The sequence below is a fragment of the Chelonia mydas genome, chromosome 9 (genome assembly GCF_015237465.2).
Source record: "Chelonia mydas isolate rCheMyd1 chromosome 9, rCheMyd1.pri.v2, whole genome shotgun sequence".
NCBI classification, from domain to species: domain Eukaryota; kingdom Metazoa; phylum Chordata; order Testudines; family Cheloniidae; genus Chelonia; species Chelonia mydas.
The window spans coordinates 1,376,474-1,396,327 of NC_057855.1; the positions used below are offsets into that span (position 1 = coordinate 1,376,474).

General features: G+C 57.0%; 1 protein-coding gene across 2 annotated transcripts; it reads right to left on the bottom strand.

Annotated features, from left to right (window-relative positions):
- Positions 1-933: 933 nt before the first annotated feature.
- On the bottom strand, positions 934-3,073 carry FAM43A (family with sequence similarity 43 member A). Of its 2 annotated transcripts, XM_043523159.1 has the most exons (2): positions 1,899-3,073; positions 934-1,856 (listed from the first exon to the last, which is right to left on the bottom strand). In XM_043523159.1, exons 1-2 carry the CDS (start codon positions 2,929-2,931, stop codon positions 1,834-1,836), a joined length of 1,056 nt encoding a protein of 351 aa, XP_043379094.1. In that variant the 5' UTR covers positions 2,932-3,073; the 3' UTR covers positions 934-1,833. The 2 variants fall into 2 exon arrangements, with proteins under 2 accessions (XP_043379094.1, XP_037765130.1); XM_037909202.2 differs by having other exon boundaries at positions 934-3,073.
- Positions 3,074-19,854: the final 16,781 nt, after the last annotated feature.

Here is a 19,854-nt window from a genome sequence, read left to right on the forward strand (position 1 = left end):
GGTGCCACCGAACTCCTCGGTAGTTAGGGCACAGTCACTGTGGAAAATATTTATACATAGGAAATGTCTTACTAATTAACCTCTTCACTGATACCTTCACTCTGGGACAAAGGACACCGGGAAGATCTCTCCTACCTTGGGATCCTGCTGCTTACAAACACATTTACAGTAAAAAATAACCCAGCAGTCCTGGAGGGATCTGGCTAATTGACTTCACTGCTTATCTCCTGGTAGGTTACGAAATCTGCAAGGGTTGAGGGATCAGGGAGGGATCGCAGCAGCCTGCTGCTTTGGAAGTACTCACCACAGTTTGCAACTGGAGCCCAAACAAGGGACAGCTGTGTGGAATTTACAATGGAAAACCATTCTGCAAGCTCAGGGGAAGTTACCCAGGCCACCTGGACACTTGCCCAGGTTAGCATTGCTGACCATTTAGAGCTCCACGTTGGTTCCTCTGATCTGTTAGACCCCTGTGGGTTGGAGCATCCTGCTAAGCTGCCCCTCCCATCCCCAGCCTGGTGAGTTTAGGAGGGGACACAGCAGCAAACACGGATAAAGTGCCTCCCACATACAACAGATTGATGCCAGCCAGAGTGACAAGTCTTCAAACAAGCTAGAAACATCTCTTAGACCTTCTGCATTAAAGCAATCAGGAGACGCCACCTTTGCAGATACCAGACCATATACACATTCCCATTATTAGTGCCATAAAACACTGGGCATGGGCAGGTAAAATGCACCTCACGCAGCGCATTCTCGGACAGTGCAGCGCTTTCACCTAGCTCCAAAGTTGCATTGCGTTAGCGGACACCTGCAAACGGCCTCTTCACACTCCAATTTACTAAAGCTATATTCAAAACGGATCTGATTTTGGAATTTATTATTTTCCCCTGCTCTTTACAAGAAAAGACCAAATTGCCATACCTGGCCCAGTTCTGTTAAATTATTGTCATCTTTATTATCTCCACTGGTGTGCAAACGGAAACGGTGGTGTCCTTAAAAATAACAAAACGTATTCCATGTATTCTATGTACATTTTTTCCATATGTACAAGTGAACATCCACACTTACATTTTTCTTTTGCATAGCAAAAGATATCGAACACTGAGACAGGAGAACATGGGATCGGGTACAAAAAAAGAGGCTAAAAAAATTTCACCACAGTGCAAAAATCTCTTACACAACAGCATGGAATGGACAATTTTTTTTAAAATATATAAAAAGGAAGAAAACTCCCTCTCAGATATTAAATGTTTCATTGTAAACAAAATGCAACATTTCTCCCTCAAGACAGCGATTTGGAGAATTTGGCCGATCTTTAGGGGTCTCTGGTCAACAACCCAAAGCTCATGCACCAAGACAGCCAAACTGCTCCTGTCCTACTTGAAAACGAAAAAAGATTTTTTAACAAGAGGTGGAAACTGCCAATGAAACCGAGACGCTGCTCCTGTGACACGATCCCTGGGGAACTGGAACGGGGGGCCAAGCGAGCCCGCCACCTGCCCAGGGACAGACGCCCAGGGAATCTCATCTTGCGAGCGCACCGGATTGTGTAAAGCATTGCACGTATCTCCCCAGGGCTTTCCGTCCTGTGCAAAGTCTGCCCTTTGCGCCCCTCTTCTCCTGGGGCCCCGCAGCGTTCCGTGCAGCCCCACCGGCTCCGCCAGCCCCTCCGTCCCCCAGCCCGGCAGCACCGGTGCACGGGGAAGGGCCGGGAGCCCGGCGCGTCCGCTGGCGGCTTCCCGGGGAAAACAAACCTCAGCCAGAGCCCAGCTAGGCGCTGCCGAGCGCCGCGCGGAGACGGGCGCAGGCGGCGCCCTCCGGCCGGGGGGCTCAGCCGGTCTCGGGCTCCTGGCTGCCGCCGCCCCCCTCCTGGCCGCCGCCCCCCTCCTGGCCGCCGCCGCCCCCCTCCTGGCCGCTGCTCTCGATGGAGGACTCGCTGCCCGTGCTCTCCCCGGACAGCAGCCGGGTGACGCGCAGGTCGGCCCGCAGCGCCCGCAGGTCGTTGCCGATGCTGAGCTCGCCCAGGTCGCTGATGAGCTGGCTCAGCTCCGGGCCCCCCGGGCGGCCGGGGCCGGCCCGCAGCAGCAGCGGGGCGCAGCCGGGCGCCTCCAGCACGTCCTCGCACTCGAAGTGCCCGGCGCGCTCCTCCTGCGCCTCGCCCAGCAGGTCCTCGGTGATGGAGCCCAGCTTGGGCGCGCTGCGGCCGCGCTCCGCCGGCGGCTTGTAGCAGCTCGGCCCGCGCGGCAGCTTGCGCGGCGGCACCGGCGGGAGGCTGCGCTCCCCGGCCAGCTGCTGCTGCTGGTGCCGCGCGTCGTCGCGCTTCTTCAGCCGGCGGAACTCGGCCAGCGCGGCCGCCGAGGTCTGGTAGAGCAGCAGCGCCATGGCGCGGGCCTTCTCGGGCCGGGAGACCAGCACGGCGTGGCAGCGCAGCGTGACCGCCTTGTGCTTCAGCTCGTGCCGGTAGATCCAGGCGAAGACGCGGGGCAGGCGCGGGTCGGCCACGCAGTAGGTGACGCGGTGCAGCAGGTAGAGGTGGCCCGGCCGGCGCGGGGCCCGCTCCTCGGCGTGCGCCATGCGGATGCCCTGCGCGCCGATGGTCAGCTTCATCTTGGCGCCCTGCCGGCCGGCCTCGCTCTTGGCCCAGATCTTGCCCACGGCCAGGTCGGTGCAGCCCTCGCCCTTGGCCTGCAGCGTGGCCGCGTTGCCCAGGTACAGCACCGTGTACGTGGGGTCCTCGCTGCTCACGCGGAACTTGCGCCGCTTGGAGCGGAACATGCTGCCCACGCGGTGCAGCGCGCCCTCGGGGCAGGCGCGGGCCAGCGAGCCCAGCGCGGAGCAGCGCAGCCTCACCGCATAGCCCTTGGGCTTGCTGGGCTGCCGCGGCTCCTCCGCCCGCAGCTCGAACCGCTCCCGCCGCCAGGGCAGCATCGCCCCGCCAGCCCGCCCGCGGGCGGGCCCCGCAGCGCACGGCCCGGGCGCTCCCCGGGCAGAGCCGCGCCCAGTCACCGGCCGGCCGGGCGCGCGTCCCCCGGCAAAGGCGCCGCCGCCGCCGCCGCTCCGCGCCGCTGCCTCCCGCCGGGCATCCTGGCCGGGCGGGCCGGGGCCGCGGCGCGGCAGATATAGGCTGGCGCCGGGCAGGGGCGGCGCCGGAGAGGAGCAGGGGGAGGAGAGCAGCGCCGCGTCTGCAGCGGCCCGCCCGCCCGGCCTCGCCGGCTCCGTGCGCGGCCGCGGCGGGGGCAGCCGGGCTGAGCGGCGGCCCCGGGGGCGCGGGGTCTCCTGCGGGCGGCGGGCCCTTGGCCGGGGGCTGGAGCCGCGTCCCGGTCTGCCGGCGGGGCGTGTCCGCGCGGGGGGCGCCCCGAGCCCGGCCGGACCCCAGGGCGCCGGGCAGGGCAGCCCGGTTCACATCCCCGGGCAGCCGGCGGGGCCTGCGGGTGCTCAGCTCTGCAGGGGGCCGCGCCCCCTCGCTGCGGGGATTCGAACCTCGCTGTGCCTTGGGGCACGTCGCCGGGGGCTGCTGGGCATGGAGCCCGCGGCTGGTGGGTGGGGGTGGGGGGTTACCTGCTGTCCTGTGCCACCTGCAGGGGACACGCCGAGTTACGGGTGACATTTACCTTTGGCTGAGGGCTGGCAGTCCTGGGGGGACTAAGGGACGGGTGTGAATGCGATTGACACGTGAGGTCAGGCCAGTTTGGGGTGAGGCCTCCTTGGTGTGTGCACCAAGATCTCTTTTTTCCGGTGGGCTGCCCCTGCCAGACCCAGTTCTGACAGTGGATGGGTCATTTGCAGCTTGATTCAACCCTAAGCCCATTCCACAGCCCTTGCCTGCAGCTGTGTGTGGGAGCGGTGCTCCGCGCCCCAGCTGGGCCCGCCAGTCCTGAGCCAGCAGCCTGTTTAAAGAACATGCCATGCAGCTGTGCACTCACCCTTCTACCTACTGATTCCAGGAGGTGGGCAAGGCCTCTCCTCGCCCAGTCAAAGGGGTGGAACAACTCTGGGCCCAAATGATTTTGAGGGACAACTAATAAGAAAACAGGGACAGGCGTGAGGTCATAGGGGGATAAGTAGGAACCAGAGGGGGACACAGAGCAGAGAACCCCGGACAGCGCCCACTGCTCCTCGAAGGGGAGTCAGCGGACACAGCCCAGAGGAACTCTGCCCGGATATGTGAACCAAGGGAGGATCAGAAATCGGCCCCACAGTCTCAGGGCGCCTCCCCCTCTAGCTTCTTCCTCCTGGTTTTTTAGATGCCCACTTTGGGCAGCGCCAAAGGGGTTGATGAGGCTGTCTCATGACTTTGCGGGGCCACGGGTGGGGTGTGCGTGGATCAGGAGTGCGGGGAAAGTGCAGCCAGAACCTACAAACAAGGTTCAGGGTGAGCCAGAAAAGGGACTGCAACCTGGCGCACTCAAGGTAGATGTGCGCCAGGGTCTCCCGCATGCCACAAGCGGGCAGGTCTCGGGGAGGGCGGTGAGCTACGCCGAGTACACGCCCGTGCTCACGGCCCCGTGAGGGAGCCACCAGCTGATAGCAGCCAGCCTTCCATGTGAGCCTGCCCCCCAGTTGCGTTGCTCTGTGAGGTCAGAAGAACTCCACTGAGCATGTTCAGGAGGTCCGGCTGATGCGCCCGGGGTGAGAAGGGGATCTGCCCGGCTGTAGCAAGGACGGCTGCCTGGGGGCGCAGCCCCGCTCATGGGAATGGAGCTCAGCTGGACAGGCTGTATTTACTCCACAGCTGCCCACGCTCAGTTCATCTACGTTGGGGAAAAAGGTGATGCGACAGCAAAGTGAGCAGCCCATGGGCTACCCCTCCCAGGGCTCACCGCAGCTATGCTACTGATAAACCAGGGATGGATGCAGAATGTCCCCACACCAAGAGAGGTCAGGCCCTTCTTTGGGTACTCCCAGAGGGACGGGGTTCCTCCCCACCCAACGCGGATACTTTGGAGGAGTGAGCGTTGGCTTTATGCCCGCACTCAAGGAATCCATTTCAAAACGGTTTCCTGGAGGAAGGTGCTGCCCTCCGAGTCTTATACCCCAGGCTTCCCCCCCGGCAGTCTACTCAGTTCACATGCTGGGTGGCTGGAATGGTCCGTAAATGGGTCGGAAAAGCGGCTACAGAACTGAGCTGCTCCCAGCGCCGGGCTGGGAATTCAGGGCCGGGCTCATTCTATCTGGATGTGGGCACAGGGATGCACCTCTGGCGCTGGCTGCTGCACCGGATGTCTGCACACCACAGCAGGAAGGATGCCATGCACGGCTGACACCGACTGATGAAAAGGACTTCCCCACTCTTCCTTCTCCTCCTCGCCACCTTCCCCCAGCGGCTGGCTCTGCCCACAGGAGTGGAAAGATCTGTTTGAGAGAGCAGGCGACCTTACCACTGAGTCACTAACTACCTTCGGACCACAGGCAAAGAGCAATGCAGCTGGGACTGAGTAAGCCATGCTTGAACAGTGTTTCAGAGTCCGTGGAAGGGAAGCTACCAGGCCACAAACAAACAGGCATCACTTGTAACTAGGGCTGTCAAGCGATTAAAAAAATTAATCGCAATTAATTGTGCGCTGTCAAACAATAATAGAATCCATTTACATAAATATTTTTGGGTGTTGTCCATATTTTCAAATATATTGGTTTCAATTACAACACAGAATACAGAGTGTACCGTGCTCACTTTATTTTTTTATTACAAATATTTGCACTGTAAAAAAAAAAGTATTTTAATTCACTTAATACAAGTACTGTAGGGCAATCTCTTTATCATGAAAGTTGAACTTACAAATGTAGAACTATGTACAACAAATAACTTCTCTCTAAAACAAAACAATGTAAAACTTTAGAGCCGACAAGTCCACGCTGTCCTACTTCCTGTGCAGCCGATCGCTCAGACAAACAAGTTAGTTTACATTTGCAGGAGATACTGCTGCCTGCTTCTTGTTTACAGTATCACCTGAAAGTGAGAACAGGCATTCGCATGGCACTGTTTTAACTGGTGTTGCAAGATATTTATGTGCCAGATGCACTGAAGATTCATATGTCCTTCATGCTTCAACCACCATTCCAGGGGACACGCGTCCTTGCTGATGAGGGGTTCTGCTCAATAACGATCCAAAGCAGAGCGGACCGACGCATCTTCATTCCCATCATCTGAGTCAGACACCACCAGCAGAAGGTTGATTTTCTTTTTTGGTGGTTCGGTTTCCGTATCGGAGTGTTGCTCTTTTAAGACTTCTGAAAGCATGCTCCACACCTCGTCCCTCTCAGATTTTGGAAGGCACTTCAGATCCTTAAACCTTGGGTCGAGTGCTGTAGTTATCTTTAGAAATCTCACATTGGTACCTTCTCTGCATTTTGTGAAATCCGCAGTGACAGTGTTCTTAAAACGAACAACATGCTGGGTCATCATCTGAGACTGCTCTAACATGAAATATACGGCAGAATGCAGGTAAAACAGAGCAGGAGACGTAAAATTCTCCCCCAAGGAGTTCAGTCACTAATTTAATTAACACCTTTTTTTAACAATTGTCATCAGCATGGAAGCATGTCCTCTGGCATGGTAGCCGAAGCATGAAGGGATATATGAATGTTTAGTGTATCTGGCACGTAAATAACTTGCAATGCCGGCTGCAAAAGTGCCATGTGAATAGTCCTTAAATGGGTTAGGGTTAAATGCCTGTTCTCACTTTCAGGTGACATTGTAAACAAGAAGCAAGCAGCAGTATCTCCTGCAAATGTAAACTAACTTGTTTGTCTGAGCGATCGGCTGCACAGGAAGTAGGACAGCGTGGACTTGTCAGCTCTAAAGTTTTACATTGTTTTGTTTTTGAGAGAAGTTATGTAACAAAAAAATCTACATTTGTAAGTTGCACTTTCACCACAAAGAGATTGCGCTACGGTACTTGTATGAGGTGAACTGAAAAATACCATTTCTTTTGTTTATCATTTTTACAGTACAAATATTTGTAATAAGAATAATATAAAGTGAGCACTGTACGCTCTGTATTCTGTATTGTAATTGAAATCAATATTTTTGAAAATGTAGAAAAACATCCAAAATATTTAATAAATGTCAATTGGTATTCTATTGTTTAATAGTGCGATTAAAACTGTGATTAATCATGATTAATTTTTTAAATTGTGATTCCATTTTTTGAGTTAATTGTCTGAGCTAACTGCAATTAATTGACGGCCCTCCTTGTAACATTAGTGGGCTGATCGTGTCCACAAACTGCTGGAGAGAAGATGCTCAAAGGAAACAGGCCAAAATATTTACCTAAGGGAATTTGCAACCAGCCCAGGTGGCCAAGGAAATATTTTCGGTGTGGTTTGGAAGTCTTTAGTCAAGTATGTTGGAACTGACTGTCTTTCATTTACCCCCATTCAGCTTCTACTGAAGTCAACTGGGGTGTTTCCATAAACTTCAATGGGAGTTGAATTGGGCTTGAACTGTCTCAGAGTGTGCCCAGTCCTGGTGCACGTGAGCAACTCCCATTGACTCAGGGGCTGTGAGAGCAGGTCCTGCATTGTGTTGTTAGAACAGTCATTAAATCTGCCCACGTAGTAATAATCATAATCACTAGCGCTTACCTACAACCTTTCCTCCAAGGCTCTCTACGTTCTGAACAGGCATCACCTAATTAATGCTCTGCACCAAGGAGACGAGGACACGGGGGTGCAGCGGCCTCATCTGTGCGAGGATGTGGCTGGTATCTTAGATTCCCTCAATAGACTTTTTTCAAAATAAAAATAATACTAAACTTCTAAGGCAGCTCCGCAAACCCATCCTCAGGGGAGGCCGTCCAGTGTGGAGTCTGGTTCTGCAGTTTTCCCATAGGTCCCCAGGGGAGGGCAAACCCGGTGAGTTAAAGATGGCACATCGCACTGGATTCTCTTGGTACTATGGCTTAACATCTCAGTCCTGTAATGTTGTTTGAATAGATTTGGCTAATGCACGACTCAGACCAGAAATCCTGCAGCAAGGGAAAATGCTATTGTGATGAGTAATGCTTTGTTTCTTACTTCTGTGCAGCAGCATGATCACAAGCTGTATTCTGACTTTTCGCTTGGGTTACACACACGTGTATACAGAGAGAGCGTTTTAGAAGTTGGTTCATCTCTCAGAGTAACAGCCGTGTTAGTCTGTATTCGCAAAAAGAAAAGGAGTACTTGTGGCACCTTAGAGACTAACCAATTTACTTGAGCATGAGCTTTCATGAGCTACAGCTCACTTTCAGCTTATGCTCAAATAAATTGGTTAGTCTCTAAGGTGCCACAAGTCCTCCTTTTCTTTTTGGTTCATCTCTGTAGATATCATAGAGCAGTCACCGGTTTTCATGTTATGCATCCAATCCCCAGAGAGAAAAACAGCCTTTGGCAGAAAATAGCCACTCACCGTTATTTAAATACACCACAAAAAGGGAAGCAATGGTAACTCATCAAAGAGAAAACGTGCGTATGTTTAAATCACTTGACAGACGATGGATAGAGTTTGCTTTAGGTTAAAACAAATCTAAAGCCAGCCTCTTTCTTTGTGGTGCTGCGCCATCTCCCCGGTTCGACTGGAACTGCAGTGCCCGCCCTGACGGATGTCAAAAGTATTAACCTAGAGCACACTGCCCATATATGTCTCTATTAGAACAAAAGAATGGAAAGTGTTCGGACTCCTGCACGCTTCTTGGCCTCCAGAAAGGTGTTCTCAGCTGGGCACAGGGCATGGGGAGGTCGTTGGGGGCTGGTAATAGCAGTGCATTGCAGGATCCCAGAGCACCTTAAAAGCATTCCGACAGGTTTGCAGGATCCCTGGCGGGTTAGTATTATTACTCCCTGTTTCCCAGGTAGGGAAACGGAAACACAGCCGTTCCGGGCCCGACTGTATGAGGTGCTGCGCACGCTGCAGCCTGGGCCTGACCCAGCAATGCACGACAGCATGTGCGTAGCTTCATTTAAGTCAATGGGGTTCTTCATGTGGTTTGGGGTCAGAGTGCTCAGCACTGTGCAGAATTGAGTCCTAAATAAGTTGCTCAGGGGCACACCATGAGCCAGTGACAGAGCAGGGTAGGGAACCCAGGTGTCCTGACTCGCACCCCCATGTTCTAAAACCCAGCCCATCCTCCCTCTCCCTTAGTGGTAGTATTCCCTCTGGCTAGGTAGGTATTTGTCTCTCTGTGCTCCTGCCTGGCCCAATGGAGGCCGGATCAGGCTCCCTTGTGGGTTCCCACCTCCCACCGTTTGTCACATAATGCCTCTCTCTGGCCATGAATGCCGAGCTTTTCGCTGCCCACCTATTGGCCAATAAGAGGTGCTTGTGTCACCCTGCAGCCCACCGGCCCAAGGGCATCGTCACACGGGCACTGGCAGCATGTTTCGTACAAATCCAATCAACGTGGCTGGGACTGGCGGTAATTAAAGAGATTGGTTTCTACCTGCAGCCCACTGTGTCCATTCATGCCCCCCCGAAGGGAACAGAATCACATTCCTGCACAGTCCAGAGGGGAGCACATAAAATCCAGCCAGGAGCTCTGATGGCGTCCGACAGCCCTGGCAGCAGCCTTTGCTCATGGTCTGACCTCAGCTTTCGCCTTGCTAGACAGGGGCATCCAGCGGGGCTGCTGCCTTCCCAGCCCTGTTCAGACTTGCTGCTGACCCACCTGCTGTGAAACTCAGGCTCCACCCCAGCATCAGATTGTCCCCCACGCCACCAGGAGCTCTCCTCCGGCTCCCACCACGAGATCCCGCCTGCCCGACCCTTGGCCCAGCACAGAGAACTGCCATTTCTTTGCTGGGAACGAGCCCTGGCTGAAGGTGAATGGCAAAAACCTAACCTGTGTCCACAGCACAGAATTACTGCCATGGTGGAGCTTCTTGGCAGAGGGGCAGAAAGGGCCAGGTGTGAGTGGAGGTGCGCAGCAGAGGGTCCCCCCCAGCACCAGCAGCCGGGGGCGGGAACACACAGCGCTGCTGCCTTTGCCACCCCCTTGCTGTGGATGAAAGATCCTGCCTCCCGTGCACTCAGGTGATGCTTGTGCAGGGCGTCACGTTCAGATCCGGGTGTTTAAATCCCTTCCCAATGCCAGATGGACACGGCCCTGCTTCTCCCCCAGCTCTGAGCGCTCGGCACGGCTGGGATCCCCGAGTCACACCCCAGGGAGAGCAAGGCCTGGTGGGGGAAGAGTCGCGGCTGCTGCTGGCTAACAGGCAGCCATCTCCAGATCCCTGCGGCACCCAGGGCTTTGCCATCCCACTGAGTGAAGATGTACGGACAAAGTACTGGGGCAACATACAATTAACCTCCTCCTCGTCTCCGCACCTTACCCAACATACAGTGCTGACTTGCTGCGACAGGGCCCCCGCAGGGCGCAGCTCCACCGTGCTCAGGCACTGCTGCGCGTCGGGATGGGTGGCGTGCCAGAACCGCACCAGTTCACCTCCTCCGGCCCTGCCACGAGGTGGCCAGACCTCTCACCCCAGGTCCCACGTTTCTGAAGCACCCAGCACTGTGGTACTCGATCCAGGCGCTTGCACCCGCAAAACTGGATTAGCAACTCTGAGCAGCTCATCCTCCCTGCCAGCCACATTACTGACGCCCCTGCCACAGCTCTGGGCGTGCCACCCGAACTCAGGGCTGTCTTCTGCCTTTCCCACAGCCCTGATCTCGGTTGGGGTCTGGGCGGCACCCGGCGCGATGGGGCCCTGATCTCGGTCGGGTTCTGTGTAGCGCCCAGCACAATGGGCCCCTGATCTTAGTTGGGGTCTGGGCAGTGCCTGGCACGACAGGGCCCTGATCTCAGGTGGGGTCTGGGCAGGGCCCGGCACGACGGGGCCCTGATCTCGGTCGGGTTCTGTGTAGCGCCCAGCACAATGGGCCCCTGATCTTAGTTGGGGTCTGGGCAGTGCCTGGCACGACAGGGCCCTGATCTCAGGTGGGGTCTGGGCAGGGCCCGGCACGACGGGGCCCTGATCTCGGTCTAGTTCTGTGTAGCGCCCAGCAAAATGGGCCCCTGATCTCAGGTGGGGTCTGGGCAGTGCCTGGCACGACAGGGCCCTGATCTCAGGTGGGGTCTGGGCAGGGCCCGGTACGACGGGGCCCTGATCTCGGTCGGGTTCTGTGTAGTGCCCGGCACAACAGGGCCCTGATCTCAGTCTGGGTCTGGGCAGCGCCCGGCACGATGGGGCCCTGATCTTGGTTGGGGTCTGGGCAGCGCCCGGCACGACGGGGCCCTGATCTCGGTCGGGTTCTGTGTAGCGCCCAGCACAATGGGCCCCTGATCTCAGTTGGGGTCTGGGCAGTGCCTGGCACGACAGGGCCCTGATCTCAGGTGGGGTCTGGGCAGGGCCTGGTACGACGGGGCCCTGATCTCGGTCGGGTTCTGTGTAGTGCCTGGCACGACGGGGCCCTGATCTCGGTCGGGTTCTGTGTAGTGCCCGGCACGACAGGGCCCTGATCTCAGTCTGAGTCTGGGCAGCGCCCAGCGCAATGGGGCCCTGATCTTGGTTGGGGTCTGGGCAGCGCCCGGCGCGACGGGGCCCTCACCTTGTTTGGGTTCTGTGTAGCGCCCGGCATGATGGGGCCCTGATCTCCAGGTGCTGCTCAGTGATGATAATCAAAGCATTCTGCAGACGTTACTGGTTTATGCACCGGGATGCCCTGTGCTGTGGGTGGTGGTATTTCATCTACAGAGGGGGAGCTGAGGTGCTGTGAGGGCACTGGCTTGCCCAGAGTCACGCAGCGAGGCTGGAGCAGGGTGCTGGACTCCCAGGCTTGTTCCTGCTTGAAGGACAGCGTTCTGTAGGAAGCGCCTGCCAGCAGCATGAATGCTGTTTCTGCTGATTGACGAGACCCTGATAGCCTTGAGACGCGACCCAGCCATGGAATAAACCCCTGTTTACCGCAAATCACCTGCCTCTGCACAGGCCGCCTCAGAGCTTTCATGAGCCGTGGGACCCTGTGTCCCTAATGTCCCAACCCCTCGCTCTGCAGGCAGCACAGCTCAGCCTTACAGCCCCACGCGGCACACACCCTGGTACCGCTCTGCTCCTCCCTCCTTCCCGCTGCCTCCGATCCCTTCTTCTTCTGGCTGATTTCTGCCAGACCACAGAAGAAACGCTGCAGAGGCCCGCTGGAAAGCCAATGGACACGCTCTCAGTGACTTCAGTGGGAGCTGGGTGGGACTGAAGTAACTGCTGTGTTCAGGAAATGAGACAGTGAAAATAAGAACCAGGTAAGGCCAGGGCTGGTGCAGCTGGGCTGAAGCGAGGACTAACCCACACACGCTAGTCGTGGGGCCAGCTGCTTATTGCACGGTGCGGTGCCAGCCCAGACAAAGCAGGGAATAGCAGGTAACCAGGCTGGCTTCTGGTGTGCAGGACCACAGGAAACATCGCCATCTGCTCAAGGGAAAAGGGCTAAACCGAGATGGAGAGAGGCTGCATTTCTCTGGTGGTATTTTCACAACCACCACTTGCAAATGAAGCTACTCAGGGGATTGCCCAGCTCCAGGGAGAGCTGGTCAGAAGAGTTCTTCTAGCTGAACAGTTTTCTGTGGAAAACGCTGATTTGACTAAACCGAAATGTCTCAGGGAACATATCGACTTCATCCCAGTGTTTAACAAAACACTCCTGCACATTTCAATAAGGTTGAAGCACTTTGTTTCAGTTTTATCATTTCAGCATTTGAGATCATCCTCCAAATGCTAACGCTGAAACAAAGCACCTTGACAAAGTAATTCTGATATTTTGAAAATGAAAATGTTCTGGAGGTTTGGGGTCAGGTTAGAAATTTCGAGTCTTTGTCCCAATTCAGGATGAAGGGAAATCTCCCACCGAATGGAAATCCGAGCTGCTACCAGCTGTCAGGTCAGGAATGGGCTAGGGCCCCTCTTAGCTCCCGGCCCCTGGTTCCACTGCAGCCCCAGTTTGTAGTGACAACCAGGTGTTTCCAGCTGATGGCTGAGCAGTGCCTCGCGTGACATGAGTCAGCTGGGCTTCTGGGTAGAATGAAACCATTTAATTCTCTGGGGAAAAGAGTGTCCTTGTGTGTTGGGATTTGTTACTGCTGGATTTAACCCTCCTGTGGGAGCAGATTTAATTAAACACCGAGTACAACCCAAGATGGAGGCTCCGGGCTTGCGAGGTGCTGCCGTCCTGCAGCTCCTGGGGACTGACAGGGAGCCAGAGCTGCGTAATGCTCTCCGGGTGAGGCCTGGCATTCGCAGACAGGAGCGCTGACTAGAGGAGGTGGCGGGGGGCGGGGCGGGGGTATGAGGGCATGCACTGGAGCAGGCCACCCTGTGCAATGACTGCGCCTTTGGGAGTGGATGGGTCTCAGGGCTGTTTAAAATCACATCCAGCAAATAGGACTGAGGAGTTACTGTCACTGTGAGCTACCGCTCGGGCCAGTGACGGCTCTGTGGGCTGGGGGCCAGACACCTCGGCTTCCACTCCCAGCTCCTCCGCTGGCTTCAGTTCGAAACGGAGTCTTTGTCCTGATTTCGGACAAAAGGAAGTTTCAAATTGTCGAATTTCCCCCAGAATGGAAATTCTGACTTGTGACCAGCTGTGCTCAGGGGGCTGTCCTGCTGTTGTGACATACAGCCGGGGGCACACACAGGGGTGCTGCTGTGGTACGTACAGTGTCTGGGGCACACACGGGGGTGCTGCTGTGGTACGGACAGTCTCTGGGGCACACACGGGGTGTGGTTGTGGTACGGACAGTCTCTGGGTCACACACGGGGTGCTGCTGTGGTACGTACAGTCTCTGGGGCACACACGGGGGTGCTGCTGTGGTACGGACAGTCTCTGGGGCACACACGGGGTGCTGCTGTGGCACGTACAGTCTCTGGGGCGCACACGGGGGTGCTGCTGTGGTACGGACAGTCTCTGGGGCACACACGGGGTGCGGTTGTGGTACGTACAGTCTCTGGGGCACACACGGGGTGCTGCTGTGGTACATACAGTCTCTGGGGCACACACGGGGGTGCTGTTATGGCACGTACAGTCTCTGGGTCACACACGGGGTGCTGCTGGGTACGTACAGTCTCTGGGGCACACACGGGGTGCGGTTGTGGCATGTACAGTCTCTGGGGCACACACGGGGGTGCTGCTGTGGTACGTACAGTCTCTGGGGCACACACGGGGTGCTGCTGTGGTACGTACAGTCTCTGGGCACACACGGGGTGCTGCTGTGGCACGTACAGTCTCTGGGGCACACATGGGGTGCTGCTGTGGTACGGACAGTCTCTGGGGCACACACGGGGTGCTGTTATGGTACATACAGTCTCTGGGACACACACGGGGTGCGGTTGTGCTACGTACAGTCTCTGGGGCACACACGGGGTGCGGTTGTGGTACGTACAGTCTCTGGGGCACACACGGGGTGCGGTTGTGGTACGTACAGTCTCTGGGGCACACACGGGGTGCTGCTGTGGCATGTACAGTCTCTGGGGCACACACGGGGGTGCTGCTGTGGTACGTACAGTCTCTGGGGCACACACGGGGTGCTGCTGTGGTACGGACAGTCTCTGGGGCACACACGGGGGGGGCGGTTGTGGTACGTACAGTCTCTGGGGCACACACGGGGTGCGGTTGTGCTACGTACAGTCTCTGGGCACACACGGGGTGCGGTTGTGGTACGTACAGTCTCTGGGGCACACAAGGGGTGCTGCTGTGGTACGGACAGTCTCTGGGGCACACACGGGGTGCGGTTGTGCTACGTACAGTCTCTGTGCACACATGGGGTGCTGCTGTGGCACGTACAGTCTCTGGGGCACACACGGGGTGCGGTTGTGCTACGTACAGTCTCTGGGCACACACGGGGTGCTGCTGTGGTACGTACAGTCTCTGGGGCACACACGGGGGTGCGGTTGTGGTACGTACAGTCTCTGGGGCACACACGGGGTGCGGTTGTGGTACGTACAGTCTCTGGGGCGCACACGGGGGTGCTGCTGTGGTACGGACAGTCTCTGGGGCACACATGGGGTGCGGTTGTGCTACGTACAGTCTCTGGGGCACACACGGGGTGTGGTTGTGGTACGTACAGTCTCTGGGGCACACATGGGGTGCGGTTGTGCTACGTACAGTCTCTGGGGCACACACGGGGTGCTGCTGTGGTACGTACAGTCTCTGGGACACACACGGGGTGCGGTTGTGCTACGTACAGTCTCTGGGGCACACACGGGGTGTGGTTGTGGTACGTACAGTCTCTGGGGCACACACGGGGTGCGGTTGTGGCACGTACAGTCTCTGGGGCGCACACGGGGGTGCTGCTGTGGTACGGACAGTCTCTGGGGCACACACGGGGGTGCTGCTGTGGTACGTACAGTCTCTGGGGCACACACGGGGGGGCGGTTGTGGTACGTACAGTCTCTGGGGCACACACGGGGTGCTGCTGTGGTACGTACAGTCTCTGGGGCACACACGGGGTGCGGTTGTGGTACGTACAGTCTCTGGGGCACACACGGGGTGCTGCTGTGGCACGTACAGTCTCTGGGGCGCACACGGGGGTGCTGCTGTGGTACGGACAGTCTCTGGGGCACACACGGGGTGTGGTTGTGGTACGTACAGTCTCTGGGGCACACACGGGGTGCGGTTGTGGCACGTACAGTCTCTGGGGCACACACGGGGGTGCTGCTGTGGTACGGACAGTCTCTGGGGCACACATGGGGGTGCTGCTGTGGTACGGACAGTCTCTGGGGCACGCACGGGGGGGCGGTTGTGGTACGTACAGTCTCTGGGGCACACACGGGGTGCTGCTGTGGTACATACAGTCTCTGGGGCACACACGGGGTGTGGTTGTGCTACGTACAGTCTCTGGGCACACACGGGGTGCTGCTGTGGCACGTACAGTCTCTGGGGCACACACGGGGTGCTGCTGTGGTACGGACAGTCTCTGGGGCACACACGGGGTGCTGCTGTGGCATGTACAGTCTCTGGGGCGCACACGGGGGTGCTGCTGTGGTACGGACAGTCTCTGGGGCGCACACGGGGGTGTGGTTGTGGTACGTACAGTCTCTGGGGCACACACGGGGTGCTGCTGTGGTACGTACAGTCTCTGGGGCACACACGGGGTGCAGTTGTGGTACGTACAGTCTCTGGGGCACACACGGGGTGCGGTTGTGGTACGTACAGTCTCTGGGACACACATGGGGTGCGGTTGTGCTACGTACAGTCTCGGGCACACACGGGGTGCTGCTGTGGTACGTACAGTCTCTGGGACACACACGGGGTGCGGTTGTGCTATTTACAGTCTCTGGGGCACACACGGGGGTGCGGTTGTGGTACATACAGTCTCTGGGGCACACACACGGGGTGCGGTTGTGGTACGTACAGTCTCTGGGGCACACACGGGGTGCGGTTGTGCTATTTACAGTCTCTGGGGCACACACGGGGGTGCGGTTGTGGTACATACAGTCTCTGGGGCACACACACGGGGTGCGGTTGTGGTACGTACAGTCTCTGGGGCACACAAGGGGTGCTGCTGTGGTACGGACAGTCTCTGGGGCACACACGGGGTGCTGCTGTGGTACGTACAGTCTCTGGGGCACACACGGGGGTGCTGTTGTGGTACGTACAGTCTCTGGGGCACACACGGGGGTGCTGTTGTGGTACGTACAGTCTCTGGGACACACACGGGGGTGCTGCTGTGGTACGGACAGTCTCTGGGGCACAGACGGGGTGCTGCTGTGGTACGGACAGTCTCTGGGGCACACACAGTGGTGTGGTTGTGGTACGTACAGTCTCTGGGGCACACACGGGGTGCTGTTGTGGTACGGACAGTCTCTGGGGCACACCCAGAGAGCTGTTGTGGCATACAGCCTGGGGCACACACGGGGTGTGGTTGTGGTACATACAGCCTGTGGCAGATGCAGGGGTGCGGTTGTGGTGCGTCCTGTCTCCGGGGCACGTGACTGTGCTGTGCTGTCAGATCAGATACAGGCCGTGAGGTTTGCTGCTCACATCCACCCAGGTTTGGTTTTCGTCCGCCAAGCGCAGGCACACCCTGCTTCCTGTGCGGGATGGATTCTCTTGAGTCGTCCGAGCGGCGTTTCCTGTACCGACGGCTATAATTAGAACAGCCGCTAGACGACACTCAGAACCCTGCCGCCTTTACTCACGCTGGCTGGCACCTTACTCCTTGAGTAGCCCCTTTCATTTCAGCAGAGCTCCCTGCGGAGTCGGGCGCTGCTCAGCGTGAGTGATACCCCTCCTCGGGTCAGACTGTCATTGAGACAATGGGGGGGCCAGGGTGAATCTGACCCTGTGTATTTACATTTGGGGAAAATGGCACCTTGCTCCCTAACACGTCCTCCCTGTGTTGCTGAGTCACACTCGCTCACTGCTCTGACCCGCACTGGGAGCCCTGCCGAGGTTACGCTGCTCTGGACCGGGAGCTGGATTCTAATCTGGCTCCTGCAGCAGCAGCAAATTGTCTGCCAGATTCCACTGCAGCCCCCGCCTTCCTGGTCCTGGTAACAATGCGGGAGGCGGGGGGAAGCGACACAGCTTGGCTCTCTGGGCCCAGGCAGAGCTGGCAGGTCTGGCGGGTAAAGAAAAACTTTGTTAATTTGCTGCTTGGCACTTTGCTTCTTCAAAACTCTGTACAAACATCTCTAGTCAGCCTTCACACCGCCCTGCCAGCCAGGAAAGCGTCATCCCCTCCACGTTACTTAGAGGCAAACAGGGAGTTTAAGTAACTTGCCTGAGGGCACTCATTGAGTCAGTGGCAGAGCCCTTTTAGAGTAACAGCCGTGTTAGTCTGTATTCGCAAAAAGAAAAGGAGTACTTGTGGCACCTTAGAGACTAACCAATTTATTTGAGCATAAGCTTTCATGAGTTACAGCCAATGCATCCGATGAAGTGAGCTGTAGCTCACGAAAGTTTATGCTCAAATAAATTGGTTAGTCTCTAAGGTGCCACAAGTACTCCTTTTCTTTTGGCAGAGCCCTGTGCTTACTCCTTGGGACCTTGCTGCCTCTCTAACTCGTGGGAGCTGCTAAACAAATCACATGACCCTCCTGTACACCTCCCCACTGGCAGGGTTTGGAGGGTGGGAGGGGGATCAGGGCTGGGAAAGGGGGTTGAGGTGCTGGAAGGGGTTAGGGGTGCAGGCTCAGGGTGGCGCTTACCTCAAGCAGTTCCCGGAAGCAGCAGCATGTCCCCCCTCTGGCTCCTACGTGGAGGCACCACCAGGTGGCTCTGCACGCTGCCCCTTCCACAGGCGCTGCCCCTGCAGCTCCCATTGGCCCCATTTGCTGGCCAGTGGGAGCTGCAGGGGCAGTCCTTGGGGCAGGGGCAGTGTGCGAAGCCCCCTGGCTGCCCCTATGTATAGGAGCTGCTGGGAGGACATGCCGCTACTTCCGGGAGCCACATGGAGCAAGACCCCAACCCCGCTCCCCAGCAGGAGGTCAAGGGCCAGATTAAAATGTCTGAAGGGCTGGATGCAGCCCCGGGCTGTAGTTTGCCCACCCCTGCTCTAAGCAGTAGGATCCCCCTTCCCCCGCCCTCAGAAATGTGGCAAATGCACATCAATCACACCCTGTGCACGTCTGCGACTTCCGCTGTCTGAGGGGGTCATAGAGAGTAAGCAGGGACTGGCAGAGAGCGTCGGCCAGGCTGCCCGCCCTGACACACTGCCATCGCTGGTGAGAAGGACAGAGAGAGCTTCCGTGCAGCTGGCCAGTGTCCATGGGCTGGGGGGCTTGGTCACTCCCTGCCCCCCTTGAGTTTCTAGCCCCACCTCGGCTGCCCCACGCCTCAGCCAGTTCTGAGGAGCAGGAGCGAGCAGGCAGAGCTTCTGCACGTTTGGGGCCCTCCACGCTTGTTTGTCCAGGAGAGGATCATCTGGGGGAGTCGGATTTGGGGCTTCGGTCACCCCGAGATGCGTGTTAGTGACAGGCAGCTTTATAACAGTTCGCTCTCGCTTGTGGGATTTTTATTATTCCCTTTCCACGGAGCCATGTGAACAACCCCCCCCCGAGCAGCGATGTTCCACCACGCTGGCTGCTCAGGGGTGCGTGTGAGCGCAGCAAGGTACTTGGGAGGAACAACTGGTGCCCACACGTACCATCAAAGCACATTCCTGTCTCTGATAAACTCTTTGAGCCAAAATCTAATCTCGGTTAGCCCCATGCTCTGGGGGTCAGTTTCCTGCCTTGATGCATTTAATAAAATGTAAAAATAGCCTTTGGCAGAACCCTCCCCTCCCCCCCCCCCCCCGATTATCCCCGAAAAGTTGGTGTGCTGGCTGGACTTTAAACAGCTGCAGTTTTGCCTAGAGCTAAATGATCTGTTGTGTTCTGGTTGTGGGGAGGTGCGGCGGGGATTCTTAATATACCGGTTTGTGACTAACCGGCCTGACTTGGGCACTGTGAAACTGCACGACGACACAGCCGTCGTTACATGTGTACGGTAGAAGCCCAGAACTGAGGTCTCCCAGTGCTGCCCTGGAGCAGAATGGAAGGAAAATCCGCTGCAGAGAACAATGGTTCCTGGAGGCAAAGTGCCCTGGTGTCCTTGGCTTTTGAAAACGAGCTGCTGCTACAAAATAGTTCTCAGGGTTTGCATAAAACCTGGAACAGTGGTTTTGCTCCAAGGCAAAATAAGCTGGAAAGCGACCCAGTCGTTTGGACACAAGCAGAGAGGATAGATGATCCCGCTGCAGTACAAGAGATGCAGACTTACTCTTCTTCGGCCGCTCAGCATAGCTTGTAAGTGCAAATGCTCTTTGCTACGGTTGCCTTCTGCAACCTGACAGGGGCGGCTCCTGATTTAGAGAAAGGAGTCCATAGAAAAATACAGGTAGGAAAAGGTGCTGTGGGAAGTGGGGCTTGTGATTCAGCAGGGGGCGGTTTTTCTTGTGG

What these genes read in the sequence shown, in the direction of transcription:
- FAM43A (XM_037909202.2), bottom strand. Translation starts at nt 2,931, where the DNA reads ATGCTGCCCTGGCGGCGGGAGCGGTTCGAGCTGCGGGCGGAGGAGCCG.